Here is an 18741-nt window from a genome sequence, read left to right on the forward strand (position 1 = left end):
CTCGTGACATCCCCTTCACTTCAGAACTGCTACTAATTGTTTAAATACTGTGCCGCCCGCAAGTCAGTGAGGGAACGGTAGTCCCTTTCTTTGGCAGGAGCCAATCACGAGCTATCACAACAAGCTTCTTAACCCATTTGCAAATCACAGGAGGTCATTTTATATAACAGTAGAACAACACAACAGTCTGATTCACGGTGTCATAATACTAAGAACACTTAACTAACACTAAATTCATCGCATAGCAACTTAACACTCAAAAGGTGTACCTGACAAATATAACATATGTACTAATATACAGTACGTTTGAAATGGAAAAAACAACTTAAAGTTTCCCCATCAGGCATTGCATCTGAGCAATGCATTCATTGGGTGCTGTAAACGGACACAGAAAAAACAAAAGAAAGAACACATGAACAACAGGGAACAAAGAACGCCGCTGCCGTGTGGATGAAAGGCTGAAACAAGAAAATACTTGACCGTTTTTAACCTGAAAACGTTCCCATGTGGACAGACACTTAATTTAATGTAAAAAAATAGGCCATTTTTCTATGTACACTTTGGCTGTATCAAGCGAATATATTTATATTATGCAAACATCTTTAGGAATGTTGTTCTTTTTCTGATCTTTGAACCTCATTTGACTTGAAATGATAATAGCATTACTATTATCACAAAAACGCTCCCAAAAAAGGCACCCAACAGACAGATGATGTATAGCCCATGGCTCCTATCTTTAACAGCTGTTATTCAAGCGTGGACATCTACAGTACTATTTAAAAAGGGGGAGGGGGGTTTTACTTTATTTTCTTTTTTAAAAAAGTACTCGAGGAGGGTCACTCACCCTTCTTCCTGGCTCGCTAAAGGGATCTGGGAAAGCTTGGAAAGATTCTTGGCGTATTCCTCCTCTATTTTTATCCTGAGAAGGAAGTAAAGAGTTTCATTAGCTCACAGCTTTTGCACAACACTACCCATGACTGTGTGCATTTCCTGTATTGTGCAACACAGTGATGCAGCACAGAAAGGGGAACCCACATGTTGGAACTGTATGGTTCTCATGGTAACTTCAGAATACAACAGTAAACCCAAAAAAGGGGAATATGGCTGATGAAAAAGGTGATACCTCTCTCGTACAAACTCGGCCATCTCTTTCTGCATCTGTTTCCCTTTGAATTGCTTCTGCAATAACACTTCAAACCCGGTGATGTAGCCATTGCACTGGGGGTCCTTCTTATCAGTCTACAAGATAAACACAGCAAACACACGAGAAATGCATTCATCAAACACTTAGCAGCAATCATGAGAATGTCACACCTCAGTCAGTGGGTAGAGTGTGCAAATACTGTAGGTAGCAGTATCACAACAAACCCACTTCCAGACCTTACGGGATGGTATAACTTATATTATTGTACAATAAATCATTTAAATTCAAATTAAAAACATTAATAGCTTAAAATGACTCATGGTAATGAAGAACTCGCTTACAATATGACATATCCTACGAGATGGATATATTCGTGGATATATTCCTAGAGGCAAATCATAACGTGATAACTTCAAAACCTTAACATTACTTAAAATGTAAGTATTTGAGTGCCTTTCCAATTGTTTTGGTTTTACTGACTACAGCTTTTCTGTTGACTATTTTGAGCTCATTTCCAGACATCAAAGGTGACAGAAATAGAGGAGGTTACAAAAGGGTTGGCAAAAGTGGACTATTTAGTTGGTAATGAGGCAGGTATTTCTTTCCTGAAATTGCCAAAGTCCTCATTACTGGCGCCCTGTGTGGACTAAAGAATTAATCATGAGGATATTTGTACTTTATTATTTTGGGGATAAAAGACACATTCCTATTAGACTGCATTTGTTATCATTTATTTCTCACGTTTATTTGCCAAGTCCTACAGTTTTGGACATATATTGGATAAAAAACCAACAAAATATACAAGCAATTCAGAAATCAAAACCAACAAACAACACCAACACTTGCTTAGTTAACAACACAACAATTCGGATAAGAAACACAAAACAAAGTAGCTACAAGTTGGTAGAATAACGTAAACAATAGCTCGAAATTCAGAATATAACTTTTTTTTCTTATTATGGAGAGAATTTATAACTTTGAATGTCCCTGCCAAGCAGAGACTGTTAACATGCAAAGATAAGGCTGTTGTCAAAGGTTACTCCATTTTTGTATTTGTGCGAAATATTGGGGGTCAGTGCGTCCAGGTGTTTTAATAAACAGTCGTTCCTCACTACATCGCGGTCCGAACATCGCTCCCTCACTCTATTGCGGTTTTTCAAAATTAATTAATTAATGAATGCTGTTTTGTGGTTGACTAAGGACTATTAGGCAAACAATTACAAAGACAAGTTGTATGTAGTATTCTGGTCACTAGGCATCAGTAATGTTACATCAGTGAGACATTAGCTTGGATTGCATTGCATTAACACTGCATGGAGTCAGCCATGGCATGTCTGACATGATAGACTAAAAAAAAATTTATCCTCCCATTCCGTGTGGAAGTGGTACGTTTGAAACAATACAAACCTGTTGTTTTATCTACACATGAGGTACTTCTCTCAAATATAAATGGAAAGTTGATAAAATGTCTGCCCAAACTACTAAAACAAACCATACCTGAATAACAGGTTATGGGTGTCACACACAGGAGGAGATAAACGACTGCAATTGGCGAGACTCGTCACCAACGCGTAGCAAACGATGCACACGGGAGGCGACGAGCGTCTGTGACCAGCGACACGCGTGAGCTACGTGTTCATATCCAGAGCAACTTGTATGAGTCTCCCATGGTTTTCATTGGCTGTCAGATGTGGAGGGAATTTAGGAGTATCAAAGCAGTTTCGAGGAGGAATTGTTCATTGAACAACACACACAATAGCGTTTTGAGGACAAGACATAATTAGTATAATGACAACAAGAGAGCAAAATTGTTCAGTGACACTTGAAAAGTTAGTACGCACCCCATGAACGTGATATTCACTTCCCAGTCGGACAAAAAGTAGCTCCAAATTAACCACATTGCTTGTTTGTTTTAAAAAAAAAATGTCACTGTGGTAAAAATTTACATTTGGAGTCTGAAGACGGATAACTCTAGCGACCTAACTAGCGAGCTGCCGTAAGTGGCAGCTAGGCAAAGCGCGTAAACAAAGATGCAAGAAAAGTCAAACAGCGATAGGTTTGATAAGTGAGTGATCAAACACGCTGGCATCAATTGGCGTAGCCTGTGTCAAGCTGTCAAACTGAAACCATTGAGGATTTACAAAACAGTGTTGCCACACGCTGATCGGCTTTGAATTGCATTTATCGGCATATGCCAATCACATGTTTTTTACAGAAAAGGACAATACTAATCAGTGGTCGATCGATCGGAGCATCCCGAGCTTTAACCACAGTAGTGGCAGCTAGGCATAATATAGCAAAGTTCGAGGTGCTTAATTAACCGTTTAAACCCGGCTATACTCACCACCGAAACGGAGTGCTCATCTTTTCTGTTATAGCTAATGACTTCTTATCATCCCATGGGAGCTTCCCATGTAACGCTGCTTCAAATGCGCAACAAGTTTGGTCGTATGAAACTTGTCTCTGTGCCACCACGGGAAACTTGTGCATGACAAGTTTTGCACTCAGCTTTTTTTTTTCAGGCTTTAACAAAAAAATTTAAAAAAGCCACTCGGCCAACATCACTCCCACTCCTTGCTATTTTGTTGTGATCACATGGGCTCTATATGGCCGCTGCTGGATAGACTTGCTGGGGCGGAGTCTGGAATCAGTTGTTTGTATAGGAGTGCCAATATCGGACATTTTAGATGCACCCCAATATAATCCGATATTTGCTTTTTTGCTGATATTGCCCCAACATTTGATATCAACATCGGATCAGGACACCTCTAACAAATACAACTGTGACCCTTGGACAACCAAGCCAAGTATTAACTATAAAATCAGCTCTTTTTGCAGAACTCTTTAGCAGCGCTTCTTGAAAGTCTTGCTGTCTTGTGTGGTAGACAATGCTCCATTCATGGTCGAGGTGTTTAAAAAAAAAAAAAAAAAAAAAAGATTTGTGTGGGGAAAGTGGTTTCTATAAAAATGTGATGGAAGGCTCCTCCACATTTTGAAAAAACAAAAGCAATCCTGGTCAAGGCGTGACAAAGGTTGACAATTGCATATTTCAAATTTAAACACTGCCAATTCTGTAATTTAGTTTACACAGTTCACAGCTTCACAAACAAACCAAAATTGTATTTTTATGAGGTCAGTGCTAAACTAAAGGATAATGTGACACAATGCAATGCACTTAGCATTGTGTTACATTACCTATCATTAGCTCTATGTATAAATCTAGCATAGGTAAGACGCCACTAAGTATACCTGCAGTCTGTATAATGCATTTGCAATGTATTTGCTGGTGTTGTCCAGGCAAGTTACGTGGGAGGGGAGGGGACTTGAAAATCAGTCAAGATGGATCTAAATAATTTTATAAAGTTAATTCAACTTGAAATTTGTTTGAACTTATGAATGCAGCAAATCTATTTACAATTGCACTCGATATTAAGTTAATATTACCAACATTAGTATGTCAGTATGACTGTTTTCAACATAATAGTTAATCTAAATGAAAATGGAAGTTTTATCTTGGTGATAATAGATACTCTGCCTTAGTTTTTAGTGCGTCCGCCACTGTGTTGTCAGCTCCATGTCCATGGCTGCAGAGTGTTTGCACAACACATCACACATGGAAGAGATTACACGGCAGGGAATGGCGACTTCCACACACAGACAGGCAGGGGCCACCTGGAACTTTACTGTCTCGCTAGATTGACGCAATCTGTTATCCTGCCAGGCTATATTGGGTATATTTCATGAATGTCCACGCTGATTCTCAGCATGCCTCATGGTCAGGGCTCTATCACTGTGAAGTCGTGGTGAAACAATAAGGAAAAGATAAAGTGTTGTTTGTGTCCAAATAGACACAGTTATTTAGTGATGCACTGTGTTGACCAGCAGGGTAAACAGAGTTGTTTCTTTCGGCCTAGCTAGGCCTTGCAGGTCAAAAAAACAAAAAACAAAAAGCTGTGTAAAAGTGGAATATTAAACATGCAACATGTCTGCTTTTACTCAACAAATTTACTGTTAACATCAAGGTTATTTGCTTGTTTAGGTAGCATAACGTTACGTCAGCAAGGTGGGAAAACAACCTTAATTTCATCAAGGGTATTAAATCAGTAACCATTGCGTAATATCAGAAGACAGTGACGTCTGTCTAAAAGCTATGAGATAGATAGCTTCCCTAGACAAGCTTTTTCTGGATGCCCCAAACAATCAGAAAGGGGATTCATAAGAGAAAATGGTTTTATCTCAGTCTTCAGGAGTCTTCATACCTGTATCTTTTGTAGAATACCAGTCTGTCCCTGATGTTTTTCCTGGATGGAAGTGGCTTCTATGCAACCTTCTTGACACCAGGTTATCTTCCAAAAGTCTTCACCTCGCTGTGCGAGCAGATGCACTCATGCCTACCTGCTACCATTTCTGAGCAAGCGCTTCAGTGGTGGTGTACCGATCCCGCAGTTAAATCAGTTTCCGGAGACAGTCGAGACACTTGCTGGACTTTCTTGTGCGCCCTGAAGCCTTCTTCACAACAACTGAACCTCTCCTTGAGGTTCTTAATGATCTGATAAATGGTTGGTTTAGGTGCCATGCTACTAGCAGCAATATCCTTGCCTATGAAGCCCTTTTTGTGCAAAGCAATGATGACTGCATGTCTTAACAGAAAAAACAAAGATTTCAAGCACCACCTCCGTTTTTAAAGCTTCCAATCTGTTATTCTCACTCAATCAGGATGACAGGGTCATCTCCGGCCTTTGTCCTTGTCAACACTCTCACCTATGTTAACCAGAGAATCACTAACATGATGTCAGCTGTAATTCTAAACATAATTAGGGATTTTTTAATCACTTTTTTTTGTTTCTCTTACAAGGTTATGCTTTTTTCCTACAGTATTTTACAACATCATATTCAAACGGTATGCAAATTAGACGATTACATCATCTAGCGACTTCTAGGACAGCCAATATCTACTTTTCTTACTGAAAAGTTAGCAACAGTGGCTGCGGCAGGAAGATGCCAGATTGTTCATCTTCCACGCTGCCCGTTCTCATCCTCCACCAGTTTTGTCCATTATAGTTGAATATTTTTGGACCTATTTTTGTAGCTTATAGAATGTTAAACTTAATTCTCCCACTGATTCCTCATCTTCCTGATGTTTTCGTTACAACTTTTGGCATAGCATTTCTTGAGTTATAGCTTTCTTCTGTCGGTTATATCCTGGCACCATCATTTTTTGTTACTATCGGTGAGGACCTGGTTTTTGTATTTGCCTGTGGACTATTGCGTTCTGCATGAGCTGTGCATTAAAGACTCTTATTGCCAGTTCGGCCTCTGCAAGGTGCGAGTTATTTCAAATCCAAAACATACAAAGGCTTACAAAGTTTCTTAGTAAATGTTAATGTTACAAACCCAAAATATGTCATGGTTAGGTACTGCAACGGGGGCGCTAGGTTTCAAACATATTATATTCCACCCTCTTCCTGCTCAGCCATGGCTGTTAATTGCCTGCATGTGTGTGCACGCAGACTATGTGCATGTGCCTGTTTACTTTAACTCGTGTAACTCGTAATTATATTGTTCGGTAACGTGCTAACCAGTGGTGGTCAAGCAGTAAAATGTAAAATGTATTGATAGGCTATTAGGACAATTTTTTTTCAGTGTATTAAAAAAGTTTTTGCCTCACAAACATTACAGCCAAATCAACAACCATCTGCAAATCTATAAATCTATAAATTCTATGCTCAAAAATAGTATGGTAGACTCACCCAAAAGTAGTCACAGTAACTCCATTCGTTTGGCTTAAGCAGCTGCTGTTCTGGCATGGAGGCCGGCAGAGGGAAAGTCACACAATTAATCTGGCGAGAGTGAGACAGAGAGAGAACGAGTGTCACAAAGAGGGCAGATGAATGTGCATTTTATACAAACGCAACCTGGAAAAAGTTGGGACAGTTCGAAAAGTACTAATTACAAAAATCCTTTTTTCTCCATCCCTTACAGGTTTGTAAGGCATTCCAAAAGTAGACCAGGAGCAACCAAGGGGCTGGCAGTGAGGTTAAATAATTGCATAAATCATGTGATTTCTGCCAAAACTAAATAATTATAAAGCCATTATACAGTTTGGCAGGTTAATTTCATTCATGGTGTTTTTCAATGTGGTGCAGCATCATGAAATAAATGATCATTAAATAAATAATACAGGTAGTTGAATGAGTTGGTCAGTGAACATTCTATATCCGCCCTGTCCTTGGAGAAAGTAAAAGGCCTTTTGTGGCTCTCAGCCTCTTAGGATTCATCACTCAACCTTCTACCACAACAACCTAAACCTCTACTTTGAACAATTGAAAATGGAGTATCCGTAGACAAGAAACCTGTGACAACAACATAATCTTTGCATTGTTGCATTCAGTAGCACGTTAAGAGCAGGGGCTTTGGAGTGAATCAGAGTGTCCGATTCCCATCGAATGACAGCTGGCTCCCCATTTTTTCCCCCTTTTGCCCACTCAGCTCTCACTCTCAACTCTGCTCACTTGAGGACATGGCAGAACTTTGTTTTGATGAGCACGCCATGCGACCAATCACACAAGGAAATAGGATCGTACCATTATGTGAAAGCAGAAAGGGCAACATCTTTTTCTTCTGAGAGAATCTTTTCAAAGACCAGGGCAGATACACTCGGAAAGGAGGACCCATCCCATTCAAGCTGTATTTTCCGGATGCTAACATGCACCAATTTGATTATACTGAGTTTGGTTTAGTTTTTGGGAGTGTGGATTTCTGTGGATCTTTGCATTGTTTTGTTCTTTTTTTTTGCAATTTGGCTCAAGCATATATGCCTAAAATTAGGCAATTATAAAGCCTCTCATAAAAACACTGAATAGCAATTAGGCTTCAGCAAGACAGAAACCAGTCATATTTGCTAAACAATAAGGCTGAAAATGACACTAAATTATGAGCTGTTTGGGAGCTGAAGGAGCTGTTGTCGAGGGCAAGAGACAAACTCCCCTTCATTACTTTGCAGTGGAACAACCGCACTGCATCATAGCGCTGTTTCTCATATTTTTTCCATAGCATGTAGCTAAATGAGGTAACTAAAACATAAACAGCTGTCAGTATGATGCAGTATAGTTCTATTCATATACATATAACTGCTCAAGGAACACTTTGAAAACACATCAGATCTAAACTGGGGGGAAAATGATCTTGAATATCTTTCCTGATAATAATTGGGTGATGTATTAGTAATAAAATGATGCCACATAAGTTGATAGAAATGAAAATAATCACCCTATAGAGGGGGGAAATCAAAGACACCCCAAAAATGAAAGTGAAAAAATGATGCAGCAGACTGGTCCATTTTGCCAAAATGTCATTGTAGCAACTCAAAATGATTCTCAGTAGTTTGTGTGGCCCCCACGTGCTTGTACGCATGCCTGACAACGTCGGGGCATGCTCCTAATGAGACTACGGATGGTGTCCTGGGGGATCTCCTCCCAGATCTGGACCAGGGCATCACTGTGGTACCTGGACGCATGGAGGAGATTCCAGGAGACAGGTAGTTACTCCAGGAGAGCTGGACAGGGCCATAGAAGGTCCTTCAACCCTCAGAAGGACCGATATCTGCTCCTTTGTGCAAGGAGGAACAGGATGAGTACTGCCAGAGCCCTACAAAATGACCTCCAGCAGGCCACTGGTGTGAATGTTTCTGACCAAACAATCAGAAACAGGCTCCATGAGGGTGGCCTGAGGGCCCGACGTCCTGTAGTGGGCCCTGTGCTCACTGCCCAGCACTGTAGAGCTCGATTGGCATTTGCCATAGACCACCAGAATTGGCAACTACACCACTGGTGCCCTGTGCTCTTCACTGATGAGAGCAAGTTCAACCTGAGCACATGCGACAGACGTGAAAGGGTCTGGAAATGCCGTGGAGAACGTTATGCTGCCTGCAACATCATTCAGCATGACAGGTTTGGTGGTGGGTCAGTGATGGTCTGGGGAGGCATATCCCTGGAAGGATGCACAGATCTCTACAGGTTAGATAATGGTACCCTGACTGCTATTAGGTATCGGGATAAAATCCTTGGACCCATTGTCAGAACCTACGCTGGTGCAGTGGGACCTGGGTTCCTCCTGGTCCACGACAATGCCCAACCTCATGTGGCTAGTGTATGCAGGTAGTTCCTGGAGGATGAAGGAATTGATACCATTGACTGGCCCCCACGTTCACCTGACCTAAACCCAATAGAACACCTCTGGGACATTATGTTTAGGTCCATCCGGCTCCGCCAGGTTGCTCCTCAGACTGTCCAGGAGCTCAGTGATGCCCTGGTCCAGATCTGGGAGGAGATCCCCCAGGACACCATCCGTAGTCTCATTAGGAGCATGCCCCGACGTTGTCAGGCATGCGTACAAGCACGTGGGGGCCACACAAACTACTGAGAATCATTTTGAGTTGCTACAATGACATTTTGGCAAACTGGACCAGTCTGCTGCATAATTTTTTCACTTTCATTTTTGGGGTGTCTTTGATTTCCCCCCTCTATAGGGTGATCATTTTCATTTCTATCAAATTATGTGGCATCATTTTGTTACTAATACATCACCCACTTATTATCAGGAAAGATATTCAAGATCATTTTTCCCCCAGTTTAGATCTGATGTGTTTTCGAAGTGTTCCTCTAATTTTTTTGAGCACGATATACTGTGTATATATATATATATATATATATATATATATATATACTGTATATATACTGTATACATATATATCGCGAGGACACTAAAGAGAACCAACTAGTCTTCTTAGACTGCAAGGTAATTATAGGAAAGGACAGACAGCTACTTACAGAGGTCTTTAGAAAGGCCACACACACTGACCAATACCTGCTTTTTGAATCAAACCATCCACTACAACATAAACTAGGGGTTATTAGGACCCTCCAACATAGAGCGGAACAAATACCAACTAGCGCTGAGGGAAAGAAAAAGGAGACACAACATGTCCAGAGAGCGCTCTCAACCTGTGGGTACCCGCGGTGGGCTTTTAACAAATGTCAAAAGAAGAGAGTAGGGAAAGAAACCCAAAAGCCCACAGAAGCAAAAAGGAGAGGAGTGGTAGTCCCTTATGTAGCGGGGGTCTCCGAAAAACTCCAGAGGATCTTATGGCAACACAAAATTCCTACCTATTTCAAACCAGTAAATACCCTGAGACAAAAATTAGTGCATCCTAAAGACAAGGCTCCAAACCAAAAACAGAGCAATGTGGTCTATTCCATCCACTGTAAAGATGAGGAATGCAAAGAGCACTACATTGGGGAAACTAAGCAAATGCTCCAAAAAAGACTTTATCAACATCGCAGGGACATTTCTAGTGGGCTCAATCAGCAGTACATCTACACCTTAAAGCAACCAATCACTCTTTTGAGGACAGCGAGGTAAAGATTTTGGCCAAAGAAAACAGATGGTTTGAAAGAGGAGTAAAGGAAGCTATTTTTGTCAAACAACAGAACCCATCATTGAATCGGAATGGTGGTTTGAGGTTTAATTTGGACCCTGTGTTCAGCAGGTTACTGAGACCAAAACCCACAGCTCTTAGTCTTGCAAATGAGGTGAAGCCAGGGCCGAGCCAGAACAATAGATGCTAACGAGCCAGTATCAGAGTCGTTCATACCCAACTCAGGAAGTGACACTTCCCTTTTATCGGAGGTGTTAATAGCAGGAAAGGATTATACCACTACTCCGCCCAGGCTTAGTGTAAGGAACCAATAGGAGGAGGGTGTTGGCACACCAATTCCGCCCACTCTTACTGTATTTAAGGCCTAGGCTACCAGCACTTATTACAGTAGTTCGCTGACGAAGCTCTTCGGATGAGGAGCGAAACGTCCGACACCTTCTTCACAGAAGTACAGATGATGTCTCAAGAAGCCTTTCCCTCGATGGACAACTCCTGTACGACTGAGAGTCTACACAGACTACACAGACTATATATATATATATATATATATATATATATATATATATATATATATATATATATATATATATATATATATATATATATTAGGGATTTTCCGATCAGGGTTTTATGATGCTGATTCCGATACCGTGCCAGGGGGTCCAAAAAATAGGAAATTACTAATACAATGAATAATTAATGAATACAAAAGAGAACATATAGTGGTGTGAAAAAGTGTTTGCCCCCTTCTTGATTTCTTCTTTTGTTCATGTTTTCCACACTTCATTTAGTTTCAGATCATGAAACAAAATTAAATATTAGTCAATGACAACACAACTGAACACAAAAAAATGCAGTTTTTAAATGAAACGCTTTACTATTAAGGGTGAAAAAAACTAAGATCCCAAATCTACATGGCCCTGTGTGAAAACGTAATGGAGATCTATCAGTTTGTAAACGGTTATAAAAACATTTCTAAAGCTTTGGGACGCCAACAAACCACAGTGAGAGCCATTATCCACGAATGGCGAAAACATGGAATAGTGGTAAACCAAAATTACCCCAAGAGAGCAGCGACGACTCATCCAAAAGGTCACAAAAAACCCCAAAAGAACATCGAAAGAACTGCAGGCCTCACTTGCCTCAGTTAAGGTCAGTGTTCACGACTCCACCAAAAGAAAGAAACTGGGCAAAAACGACCTGCATGGCAGAGTTCCAAGACAACAACCACTGCCAAACAAAAAGAACATTAAGGCTCGTCTCAATTTTGCCAGAAAAAATCTTGATAATAAACCTTTGGGAAAACACTGTGTGGGCTGATGACACAAAAGTAGAACTTTTTGGAAGGTGTGTGTCCCATTACATCACATGTAAAAGTAATGCCGCATTTGAGAAAAATAACATCATACCAACAGTCAAATATGGTGGTGGTAGTGTGATGGTCTGGGGCTGTTTTGCTGCTTCAGGACCTGGAAGACTTGCTGTGATAAATGGAACCATGAATTCTGAATGTCCAGCCATCTGTTCGTGACCTCAAGCTGAAACCAACTTGGGTTCTGCACCAGGACAATGATCCAAAACACACTAGCAAGTCTACCTGTGAATGGCTGAAGAAAAACTAAATGAAGACTTTGGAGTGGCCTGGTCAAAGTCCTGACCTGAATCCTATTGAGATGCTGTGACATGACCTTAAAAAGGTGCTTCATGCTGGAAAACCCTCCAATGTGACTGAATTACAACAATTCTGCAAAGATGAGTGGGCCAAAATTCCTGCACAGCGCTGTAAGAGACTCATTGCAAGTTATCACAAACCCTTGATTGCAGTTGTTGCTGCTAAGGGTGGCCCAACCACTTATTAGGTTTAGGGGGCAATCACTTTTTCACACACGGCCATGTAGGTTTGGATTTTTTTTCTCCCTTAATAATAAAAAGCTTCATTTAAAAGCTGAATTTTGTGTTCATTTGTGTTGATCTGTGATTGATTTGATTGATTTGTGATGATCTGAAACATTTAAGTGTGACTTACATGCAAATAAATACAAAATCAGGAATGGGGAAAACACTTTTTCACACCACTTTTTCTCACTTGTGAAACTTACAGAGGACGAGACGACTTATTTAAGGAGACTTTAGATGTGAGATCGAGTACATAGGTGAACTTCCAGGTAGCACATAGGTAGGCTCCAAGTGAGAGAGCAGTCAGCAAACCCGGTGTCTTCCACCGCTGAGAAAGGCTGGTCATCTAATCCGATGAATTCAATTATTTTTCGGGTTATTTGCCTAGGTTTCTGCCTGGTACGCACATACGGGTTAGCATTGTCCGGCGTAAAAGTACAAATCTGTGTGCATACTCGGCATGTCATTTAATTCATGAGATCGCTCCACTCCCAAGTAGTTAATGACAGCCTCCATCTTGCGCAAAATAATCAGTACAACGTGAAATAAGGAAATAATCAACAAAGTCAGGGAAATTGTAGTGATACAGCAGAATAAAAGTGATGGGACAAGCAAACTGGCTGTAGCACGACTGCTCTGTGTGAGCGCAGGCCAGCGGGGGCCAGGAGAGGGAGGGTGACTCGAGCCCCAAGCCCAGCACAGTACAAATGGCCTAGTGTGAGTACGCCCTTAGTATCTGGGCTGACCACATGGAGTTTGTTTGATGCATATGCAGAGTTTGAGCCAAAGCCCTGCTGATTTACCGCCATGTCTGTTACATCAAAGGATGTTCTGCCTCAGATTTGTAGCTTCAGTCCCACTCTTCTTGTTTTAAGTAAGAGGCAGTTAATAATGTGACAATGATGCTATATTACATAAAGCTGTATCATTCTTCTCTTTCATATCCTTAGGTTTGAAACTTGATATGTAAAATAACAACGACCACGACTTATATCAGGGTCATGTTGGCCCGTTTCCCTCATCTCTGTTTTTTTTCATGGCTCCGATTGTAACCATGTGCTATCAATACCATCACCCTGGTTGCTATGGAAGCACAGACATGCATTTAAATGATCATCTAGATAAGAAACACAGTAAGGAGAACTCTATAACCTCACGACAGTGGAAAAATCCTCTGGATGCTGCATAGGATGATGCCACAATGCATGTGCATTAAATGGAAAATACATTAGGATGGGCAAAATTCCAGCTGCCACGTATAATGTGCTTTCTATACTGGCCCAGTTGTTATGTTTTAATGATGCTCACGCAGATGATTTGTCTTTTACAACTGATGTAGTGCAGATGCATTTGTTCGGGAGGGGAAAAAAAGCCCCCAACAGGAATATTGGCATTTTTTTTTTCAAAGAATGTGAAATGAAATGAAACATGGTCTCCACTTGGTATTAAACTTGACCTTTCACATCTGCTGAAGAGACTAAGAGGTAGTTCAAGGAAAGAGTTCCCACTCACCGTCACTGTGGTCTCCTTGTTCTGTTTCCTGGTGGGAGACGTCGATCCCGGGCACTGTAGAGAGAGGAAGGACAGTCCGTCAAACCCACCATCCTCAATGTCAGCCATGACTGCACCACATACACACACTGTCACTCTCACATAAACATGCACACACAAACACAGTTAGTGGTGAGCTCTGTTCACGTCTGTCTGGTGCTCTCGCTGGTCCTGTGTACTGTATATGCATATGTGTGCGTGTGTGTGTGTGTTTTAGGACAGTGTGGAGCAGAGAAAAGCTTTTTCGTGTTGTGTGTTTGAGTGTTAATGTAGTTTTTCTGTTTCTATTCCATATCTTTTCTTGGCATACAGTCATCACTCGCCACTTTGAGGTTAAAATTTCGCAGCTTCACTCTATCACGGTTTTTCAAAATACATTAATTATCGAGTCATGCTGATTTGTGGTTGAATACGGCCTATTATTAGTCATATCATACGCACATTTAAGCAAATGTTATGTATTTTTTGGCCTAAATTAAGCATTTTCAAGCATACAAATGGCTAAATGAAGTAAAATACATATATAGGGCATTCAAGAGACACATTCAAAGACTCTGACGTAGTATTCTACACTAGTCACTAGGTGTCAGTAATGTTACCGTAATGTTTGGTGAAACATGCAAGCACCAGAATTGATCGCCAGGACAACAGGCTTTTATTGCAGGTTTGAATTGTCACAACAGGCACAATAATCCCTAATAAAAACACGGGCTACTGTTGCGGCAACCCAAGGCAAGCTGAAACTCAACTCTGAACCCCCAACGTCACTTCCTCGGGAATACATTTCAAGCAACACACGCGAGCATGAGTCTTATTTATATCTTAAATGGCTTATTTACTCTTATTGTGTCTACTATATTGGGTAATACGAGTGAAAAGGTGAGTTTGGGGGTGTTAGTTCATTTCTAGAGGACTCTAATAATGGTAAAAAGCGTATTAAGGAGGCTGTAACAGGTTTTCTATGCTGTAACTACGAAAATAACAATTAAAATAACAATGAACCGCGATAAACAAGGTATTACTGTACAGTCTTTTGTAAAGGACCATAGATCCCTCACATTTGGCTGTTATAATCGCAGTTTTTTCAGCATTGTAAAACAGTTGGCAATGGCATTTGTTATGGTCCTATTCCAGTCAAAAAAAAAGTTCAATTGTTCAATTGCAATTGTTTCCTGCAAAATATAAAGAATCAAAAGAATATATATGTAGTATATATAGCATTATTCAAGTACAAGGTTGCATTAACCTCAATTTTTATTATGGTTCCTGCATACTTGTTTGTTTGTGAACCACGTACAGTATAGCCAGCAAAATATTACATAACATTAAACATTTGCAAGTATAAAAATATTGTAGTACATTACAGGAAAATTGGATTATCATTACCATTATAATAATAACATCTCTGAATAAATATAACGTACCAATATTAAAGAAGTTTAAAAAGATAAAATGAATATTAAAATTACATTTTTTGGACATGCATTATTTCCAGGCTTGATGTGATGGGCATATGATGGGCCGAATCTGGCCCCCGGGCCCTGAGTTTGACACCTATGCTCTATATAATGTAGGATCAATAATTTCAAAAATCCATAAGGTACAATAATTTGACCCCTTCAATATATGGCTAATAGTAAACACAAACAGGATACATCCAAATACAAATACACAAAATACAATAATTTTAAGCTTCTGGTACAATAATTTATCGTTTCTCATCTGGCAACACTGGCTAAAGACAAGACTTGAACTTTTTAAAGCAATTAAGATCCAAAATCATTACTATTTAGTCATTTATTTCAGAGAGTTTTATGAGGAGAGCATAAAATGACAGAAAACATAAAGAGATTGTATGAGTCCATAGCCTCGGTCGTGCAAAAACATGAAACAAAAAAAAAAGGACCCCGAAGCAAAAAAGTATTTTTGTTGCTTCAATGAGTGTGACCTGCAGGAAGGGAGTAAATTGAAGCGGCAAAGTGAAACAAAGCGGTGGGTGGATCTTATATAGCTGCAGCACCCAGACTGCCTTGTTAATTACGAACACGGGACCAGATAGTGTAGGAGGGATTAATCTGCTTTAATTGCCATCAGCAGCTCTATGAAGCTAGGAAGGAAAGGAGGATATTTTTTTATGTGGAAACACATTACTAGAAATGATCTTCATCAAATATAAGCCTATGTGTTCATCTTAATAGCCGAGTGTACCGCAGTTTAAAATGAGTCATTATGACAAATGCAATGTCGAATTTGCATTGATAAATAGAGTCAATGTCAACTGGCGGCTCTGGCCCCCAGAATATAGTGACTAAATTCAGGATAGAGTCTTGGCACTAAATCTAGCGTAGGTGGGTCAATGTTTTTTGAAAATCCGAGACCGTCCCACATCAGCACAGATTTTCTTCATGAAGCAAATGCAGATGGCATTCACTGTGATATCACTGAGGAGATTAAGTCTAAGGTAGAGAGTAATATTAGTGCTGATAACATTTGGAGCGAATTAACCGTCATTGACAATCTGCCCCGCATACTGTTTGAGGTTCATACTATTTTGTTGTCATGTTGTCATGTCTATTCTTCAGAATAGAAGAATAGAATAGAATAGAATGCCTTTTATTGGCACTACAGTATATACATGTCCAATAAGACTTAAAGCAAGTCCGTGCAGACACGCATGTAAGTATAAAAATGTAGAAAAATACATACACAGTAGGGGTGTTGCGAGATACCCAAATGTCACAAAACAATTGCAAGTGCGGTTTGAAATGTTTATTGTCCCACAAATTGTCGCTAAACGATATTATTGTCAACATTTTTTTGAGACCAAATAAACCTCTCTAATATTATGATAATATTTAATAATAATATAATACGGTATTTCCCTTAATATGTCATCTATCACTCTGTAAATGTGTGGAATTGGCGTTTGCGACATGTACTTTCCTACTGTCTATCAAAGGTTTGCAGCACATTTCCACTATATTAAAGAGCAGCATTTCTTTCTTTGAACACACAGCATTTTGCGCTATTCGGTTTGTATTTACTTCCAGACCAAACGTCGCAGTGTTGACTGTCGGGACGAAGGCTTTGCATCTCCATGTGTAGTTTTTTTCCACAGATGGGAAAACTGGGTAGGGTGGATAAGTTTGAGGTGGCAAGTTATTTTTTGTTTTATGTCGTTACCACTTTTGAATAAATTCCGCATACTCATTTTTGTTGATGGGCTCACCTTGCTCATTATTAATATTCCCACACAGGGGCTGTGGCATTTGGCTTTGCAAGCATCTTTTTTCCTCCTGTTACCTTGCATTGCTCCTCACAAAGCTACACTCCACACTTTTTTGCTGTGTGTGTGTGTGTGTGTGTATGTTAGCGGCCCCGCCTCCTCCCACAGAGAAAGACACTGTGTGACTGACAAGAGGTGTCACTTTGTTCGCTGTTGTTCTATGAAGCATATAGAACCTTTTTGGCTAAGAGAGCAATGAAAGCCACATTTTTAAATATCTATTTCCTTGAGAGCTAAAATATTTTTTTAACACTGAATACAACTAAATGCGTGCATTTTTAGGCAAGACCAAAATGTTATACTGAAGCTAATCAATAAATAAAATACTTCTTAGCATTAATGTGACTACTGGTGCTGCATGGTGTTGCTGATGGCTTGTAGTCTGCTTGATATGTGGTGGGGTTCAGCTTCATGCAGGCGTTGATGCTTCCATCCGTTAAAAGTGATCATAGGTTGGTCTTGATGTTTTTTTAGATGTGAGAAGGATTGCTCACATGCATACGTAGAGCCAAACATGGTCAATACGGCAATACCCACATGCTGCAGTGTTTGGTTCATAAGTTAAGATAAGATAAATTCATTCGCTACACCAAGCATGACCGCTTTGGCAAATACTCCATCTGTGAATGACTTTCAGTTGCTCACTATTGAGAACCAGCAAAGTGGACAGTAGCCCTTGGCATGCCTTTTCTCGAGTGCCCCCTGTCGGATATTTAGATGCAAATGTAGCATGGCGTGTGTCAAAGTTCCGCGTTATATTTTACCGTTTCATCGCTGAAATTTTATCACTGCATATTAGACACACCGCCAAACCTGTTCTCTCTACGAAGGCGAATTCCTCTGTCCATTCGTGCTGAAATGTACGATACTCCTCAGCCTTCTTTTTTTTTCGCCATCTTCTTCGTAAAAAACGTTGGCGCTAGCTACAGAATTAACTAGGCGGGATGTTTACTTCTTGACCACTCAATGACCGGGTAGGCTACCGCATTATCCAATCGTGTTTTGGCATCTGACCCTGAAAAATACCGGAAGGACAGTTGACATTCGTGTTGCGGTAGGAAATGGATATGCAAGCATCTTAATGTTTTTTATTTATTAAGATTTCTGTAACGTTTTACCTTAAAATAAAAAAAAATAAAAACATGTATTGTGTTAAGAGCCATAGGTTCCCGACCCCTGAACTACATGCTCAACCGATGCACAGAGTGAACTCTCTTCCTGCCTGTTTGGAGGCAAGAGACGAGAAAAACCAACAGGCATGCACTTGGCAATATATGGAAGCCGGCAAAATGAGTTCATTTTCATTTATGCCGTGATTTATTCATTATTGCAAGAAAGTTTTTTTCTGAATTCTCGTCATGTTTTAAAAATAATCTCGTGACACAGGAGTGGAATAGTTACCGTAAGCACACACGTTATATGAAAAGT

At 40.1% G+C, this 18741-nt stretch overlaps 1 protein-coding gene across 1 annotated transcript in view; it reads right to left on the reverse strand.

The window, feature by feature from the left end:
- Window positions 1–18741, reverse strand: part of gas7b (growth arrest-specific 7b) — a 97947-nt gene that overhangs the window by 28748 nt on the left and 50458 nt on the right. The window contains exons 5-8 of the mRNA XM_054757136.1: window positions 13989–14042; window positions 6895–6984; window positions 1124–1239; window positions 845–919 (exon numbers count right to left, since the gene is read on the reverse strand). Coding sequence (XP_054613111.1) covers window positions 845–919; window positions 1124–1239; window positions 6895–6984; window positions 13989–14042 — 335 coding nt within the window. The remainder of the gene's footprint in view (window positions 1–844; window positions 920–1123; window positions 1240–6894; window positions 6985–13988; window positions 14043–18741) is intronic.

The sequence above is a fragment of the Dunckerocampus dactyliophorus genome, chromosome 2, assembly GCF_027744805.1.
Source record: "Dunckerocampus dactyliophorus isolate RoL2022-P2 chromosome 2, RoL_Ddac_1.1, whole genome shotgun sequence".
Lineage (NCBI taxonomy): Eukaryota > Metazoa > Chordata > Actinopteri > Syngnathiformes > Syngnathidae > Dunckerocampus > Dunckerocampus dactyliophorus.